Here is a 6,129-nt window from a genome sequence, read left to right on the forward strand (position 1 = left end):
GTGACCCGGGTGTCATATCCCAGACGCTTTACCACCAGCTGAAAGGACAAAGAGAGGGACACAGAGAGAGTTATGCAGAGTCAAGGGGAGAAAACAAGCAGAGGCTGAGGTAAACTGAGGATAGCTTAGCCTCTTATCTTATAATGGTTACTGGCGGGAGGGAGGGAACAGGAGGCAGGGACCTGCGGAGAGATGTGCAGAAAGACCAAGGGGACACGCAACGTCAGGAGACTCAGACACCACTAGGGAATGGGCTGGGTGTCTAGACCTCTCTGGTTCCATTCATACTAACATTCTTGATGTCCTCGGAGGTGATTGGTTTCCCATTCTTGTCTATAGCACCCTCAGCCACAATGATGATGTTGAGACGAGAACCACGGGTCCTTGTCTGGTCAAGAACAAAGGCAAAATGGTCAGTGGAACGAAACTGATGGATGGGAAATGGATCGTCAGTGGAATAGGGAGAGGGGTTTTTTAAAGGGCAAAATGAAGTGCCAGTACCTCACTGAGCCGGCGACAAAGGTGTTCCTCCCAGTCATCATCTGGGGGACATTCAGGAATAAAAACCCAGTCGGCCCCACAGGAAAGAGAGGTGACAAGGGCCAGGTATCTGAGATGAGAGCCAGAAGCATCATGCTAAGAGCTACACTCCACACATACACTACAAGCTCTCCCAGTCCCCAGAGATCCCTCCATGTCATTCTTGGAGTGAGGGTAAGTGCAAGGGCTTCTCAATGAAGTTCTGTCCCTGAAGAGCACCATCTATTTGTGCTCACCTGCCACAGTGGCTTCCAATCTCAGATCACTGTCCATTCTTTCACACTGCGTGTGCCTGAGCATGTACACACATACTCATGTAGGTGCACGAGGGAGGCAAGTGGAGGCAGGGAAAGGGGACCACACCATGAGGAACATGCACACCTCCAGATCTGCTACCACTGAGAGATCTCACTAGACTCTCTGGGGAAGAGGGCAGGGCTATTGCTGGGTCTACAGAATAAATGGGTCAGAATGGGGATCTTACCCACAGTGGCGGCCCATCACTTCTAACACAAATGTCCTCTGGTGGCTGCAAGAAACAAACATAGGACTTACACAGTCCAAGTGTCCCTATGGCTGGGATCAATCCTCCACCCACACGTAGGCCAATTAACTTCCCTAGGAGATGCATTTATGTGGCTAGGCTTTCCAGCAGGTTTCCTAAGAGACCAGGAAGACCTAGGGGAAACACTTTAGCTACAAGGCATCCTTCCTGTGCCTGAGAAAACACAGTAGTTGAAGGTGTCGGTACAGAGGCTCTGCTCCAGGGAGGAATGGGGTCAGGAAAGGGAAGGGAAAAAAAGGGAAAAGAAGTGAAGACTAGGTGAAACTGGAATCCTTTAGGATTACCCTGGGGCAAACTGCTACCCTTCTATCCTTCCATCCTCCTACATTGCCTCCTCCCAACCCCTTTATCTCTGAGCAGTGGTGGACATGGCATCTACAATCTCTATGATACGGCTGGAAACAATAGGTCAGGTTTTGGACTCCCTGGATTTGTCTGTCTGGATACTAAGCATTTAGGAGACCCCATAGGTATTAAAGACCTCAGAGCTATATGTTTGGACAGTGGGCTGGACAGTGGCAAAAGGAAAATCTTAGAGCATTTAAGTAGCTGTGCGATTTCATTGCTCTAGGGATAATTCTTAGTTAAAAATAGTGGTCTAGCCCCAGACAACCGGTCGTTATAGTTGCCATTGCTCAAACACTTTAATCTTCTCTAGCCTCTAGCCCTTTAGCCTATCCCAGCTGCCACCCTCCCATGCTGCCTACCTCCCAATCCCCCTTACCTCTGGGCAGTGGTGGTGATGGCATCTACAATCTCTATGATCCGGTGCAGGGCTGAGTCAGTGCCAATGGTCATATCAGTGCCACAGAAGTCATTGTCAATTGAGCCAACCAGGCCCACAATGTTTAGGTAGCTGGACTTTGTAGCCTCCTCAGCTGTGATCTTACCTAACAATAGGGAGCAAACCAGGAGCCACTGGGTGAGGTACCTAGCATGCCTAAAGAGATTTCTAGAGAGAGAAGAAACTATAGGCAATAGCAATTATAAGCAATAGTGGAAAAAGGAGGGCACAGGCTGTCTGTTTGTGTCTGGGTAACATTTTTGGAAGGTAAGAGGGGTGTGTGTGTGTGTGTGTGTGTATGCATGCTCACACAAACAAGCAGTACTGACATGAACAATGTCTCACCCGCTTTCTGGAGGTCACTCAACAAGTCACTCCACTCAGAACGGAAGGTGTCAGCCCCAGTGAGGCTGCCATCACCCCCAATGACACACAGATTGGTAATCCCACGTTTCACCAGGTTGTGGGCAGCTCGGAGTCGTCCCTCTCGGTCCCGAAAGTCCTTGCACCGGGCACTTCCAATCACCGTGCCTCCCTTTTGGGAAGAAGTAGAAGTCAGCTCCCCATATGACAGTCAAATTCGGGCTTAACGTAGCAAGATTTCCTCTATTTCAACACTGTGATGGGCTGACATAACCATGTGACTACCTAGGAAGTTCCCTGACATCCTTAAGAGCCATTTATCCCCTCCAAGGAAAGAGAAATGATGCTGGCTCAGACATCATAGGGCCATTCTCATATTCTGTCACACATCTTAGAAGACTGCTAAGATCAACCCATTTCATTGAAGGCTTTATCATCAAAGTGACTATCGTCAAAGACAACAAGGCCAAAGGAAGAAGACAACATGTCTGTTGGCTTCTGGAATAATGTCCATCTTTCACACCTTAGAAGCAAAGAAGTAGCAGTGACTTCAGTCTTTGGAAATTCTCCCTAGTGACCTGACATAGATTGTGTCCAAACTATTACTACGAGTTCATCCCAATGTGCCTGGTAGTATTTTTTCCTTTCTAACCCATGAGATTTCTAACTGTACCCAGTCACTGCAATCCTTTCCCCTCACCTCCTATGATGCTAGTAGCAGGAGCCACAATACCCAGATATTCACAGGAAAATTAGCTGTGGGTGTAGAAAGCCTTAAATTCCCAAGGTCGTATAGACAGCCCTGAGAGAGGTAAGTATACTTAGGGTTTTCACAAATCATATAGGATCCTGGACATCCACGACTTTGGGGTATTGGTGGAGAATTCTGGCTAATGCTCAGACCACTTTACGGCAGGCCTGTGTAGATCCTCCATTAGGCACTGCACATTAAATTTCTTCCCGCAGGTTTTGAGGGGATTGAAGTGAAGAACAAGGATATGAATATGATTTGTAAATTTTTCAGTAAATCAGCAAATGGTTATATTTCTACTGGGCCAGCCCGCAGTAGATACATATAGAAGAATCCTAGAATCACATGGACTAAGTAGCATAAAGGGCTATGGATATGACTAGGACGCTCTTAGGGTGTTTTTTTGAGACTCTGAAAGGCTGTCTCAGTTCCTTCCTCCCTTAAACGGTCTGGTTTCAGGTCACCTCATCTCCATCACATGAGGATTGGCAGATTTCAGCTCTGCTTCTGGCTCTGGCTCCAGTCCTCCAGTAAGGTTATTTTCAGGGCTGGACCTTCCCCATGACCCTAGAGTAGGACCTGTTTATGTGCCAGTTCCCAAAGTCTTGCCTATGACCTTTCTATAAAGAGCAAACCGTTCTGTTATCACTCCACCCACCCACATCCCTGCCTCAGGAATCCAGGGTGATGTTTTCAAATGCAAACAGTAAAGGGCAAATATAACCCCTCTCTTGTCACTGAATCCCTTCACATCAAACCACATGGCAGGGAATTTGGGAGACTATGAGTCCAAACCAGAGTGGGATGAAATAAGGACAGGACAAATAAGGGGCAGGAGTCTTCTGGAACATACCAGCTGAAGCATCATCGAAACGCTCTCCCAGGTGGCTTCCTTGATGTGATCTCCACCATCCACCAGGCCTTGATAACCCTGTGAGGCACATTATACCCATTCAGACTCTGCTGGGCTCCTCCCTAAATTCTCAGGATCAAGACAGGATCTCTGAGAAGAGATTCTCTGAGGGTCAAGTCACCTCGTCCCATTAGTGATTCTAGGATGCTCATGAGACTATCATATCAACACAGCCCAAGGAAGGAGATGTCAACCCTATTCTAGTTTCTCCCATTCTTGAAACATCAGGATATCCTTTTTGATACTTCATTTTTTTTTTTCCTTTTTGTCTTTTTTCGTGACTGGTAACGGGATCGCAACCCTCAGTGTCGCGCCTGCACCGCGCTCAACCAGTGAGCGGACTGGTCTCTATATGGGATCCGAACCCTCAGCAGGAGCACCACCGCGCTCCCAAGCGCAGCACTCTACCGAGTGCGCCACCGGGCCAGCCCTCGATACTTCATTTTAATTCCTCTTATTTTTGGCTCATCCTATTTCCTCCAAACTGCTTTCCAGGGGACTAGGTAACAGATGGTTTGGATGACAACAGAGGAAAAGGAGAAGGGGATGTTAGAGAGAGAGAGAAGGAAAGAAATGTGACTTGATAGGGAACTATAAAATTTGAGGGAGGAAGGGCAGATAGACCTGACAGAAAGAAGAGTGGGCAAAGCATGAAAGGGAACCAAGAGAAGGGAGCCAAAGAGAAGTCAGAACCTCAGAAAGTTAGGCCAACTACAGACATATAGTGAGAATCTTCTCTCCTGGGGCTCTACCCCTGGATATACTAAATTTTTTGTAAACACTACTTAGTTCAGTTTCTCTCTCTGTTTTGCGGGAGGTGGAAGGAAGACTGAGAGTTACTTCTTCTTTTAAATTGAAGAGGCAACATGAGGACCCACTTTGCAGAACCCTGGGTCCCAGCATCATTATTAAAACCAAGAGTGAGAAGGTGTGACTCATGGAGATAGAGAGCCAAGGCAGAGCAAACAGCAATGTACCTGGGAGGTAAGGAAAGAGAAAGTGGGAAGAGTGTGGGAGGCAGATGGGGCAGAGAAGAGAGAAAGAATGAAGGAGAAAGAAGTAGAGAACCAACCTCATGGACAAAGAAGACACGGGCACCAGTAAAGATACCAACTCGAACCACAGCCCTGACAGCAGCATTCATACCTGCAAGAAGGGAAGGAAGACATCAGGGAGAGGTTACTCCTAAGAAAAGCAGCCCTGGAATCCAGAAGTTATATTTGACTAAAGATATGAGTCAGTCCTTTTCTTAGGCTTTTCTCTGAATCTAGAAACCTCCTCTCATCCAAGTCTTCTGGCCTCCCCATTCCCAATTACTGAATTCAATGTTAATGAAGCTCTGGATACCCCAACTCACTACCCACCCTCTCCCAAACAAATCCTGCCTTTCCCAAGACTTTTCCTTGCTGGGACAATCTGGGGAATAATAACAACAAAAGCAACAAGCAAGCATTTTCTTGAATGCATATTCTGGGTTAGATAATGCTAACAGCTTGTCAAACACCATCTCATTTAATCCTAGCCACAATTCTGGAGTTACCTCCATTTTATAGATTTGGAAGCTGAAGTTCAAAGAGGTCAAGGTCACAGAACTAGCACTCTTCGAAAGTTCAGATTTGAATCCTATTCCTAAAATGCCTAAAATAGAGTCAACACCANGAACAATGTTACTGATTTTGTGCTAAGCATGGCTCTACTGGTGAGAGATGGAAGACACTCCTATCCTACTTTGTCATGTGAGGAGGGGCTCATAGTAATGCTCAAGGAATTTTAGAGCCATGATGGATCAACTTCTTGTGAAGCATTTTAGCCATGCTCTCAGATATCCCAGTACATACTTTTGGTTCAGTCTAACATGAATTCACATGGTCCTTAACCCTGCCTGGAGAAATGTCATATACCAGTAAGCACTAGGAAAGCCAGTAATTGGAAAAATCAGCAGCACCAGACTAAAAACCATCACAAACTATTGAATAATCCAAAGCTGTCTGGAATGAAATGGAATTTAAAAAATCATAATGTCTTTATTTTTATTTTTTGCAGGCTGACAGACATTGGTATTACATGGCTACTAGCTCCAAATCAAACTGAAGGTCCATTCACTCACTTAAACAAATATTAACAGAACACCTATCATGTTCCTGGCACTGTGCAAGGCACTGGGGATTCAGCAATGAACAAAATAGAATCTGGGAATACAAAGATAAAGGACT

At 46.2% G+C, this 6,129-nt stretch overlaps 1 protein-coding gene across 1 annotated transcript in view; it reads right to left on the reverse strand.

Moving 5' to 3' along the window:
* The window catches only part of PFKM (phosphofructokinase, muscle), a 25,537-nt gene that overhangs the window by 9,889 nt on the left and 9,519 nt on the right, over positions 1-6,129 (reverse strand). Inside the window, exons 3-9 of the mRNA XM_008587895.1 lie at positions 4,989-5,062; positions 3,857-3,934; positions 2,235-2,424; positions 1,830-1,995; positions 1,025-1,069; positions 502-610; positions 293-388 (exon numbers count right to left, since the gene is read on the reverse strand). Coding sequence (XP_008586117.1) covers positions 293-388; positions 502-610; positions 1,025-1,069; positions 1,830-1,995; positions 2,235-2,424; positions 3,857-3,934; positions 4,989-5,062 — 758 coding nt within the window. The remainder of the gene's footprint in view (positions 1-292; positions 389-501; positions 611-1,024; positions 1,070-1,829; positions 1,996-2,234; positions 2,425-3,856; positions 3,935-4,988; positions 5,063-6,129) is intronic.

Source organism: Galeopterus variegatus, unplaced genomic scaffold, assembly GCF_000696425.1.
Source record: "Galeopterus variegatus unplaced genomic scaffold, G_variegatus-3.0.2 Scaffold4580, whole genome shotgun sequence".
In the NCBI taxonomy this organism is placed as follows: Eukaryota; Metazoa; Chordata; class Mammalia; order Dermoptera; family Cynocephalidae; genus Galeopterus; species Galeopterus variegatus.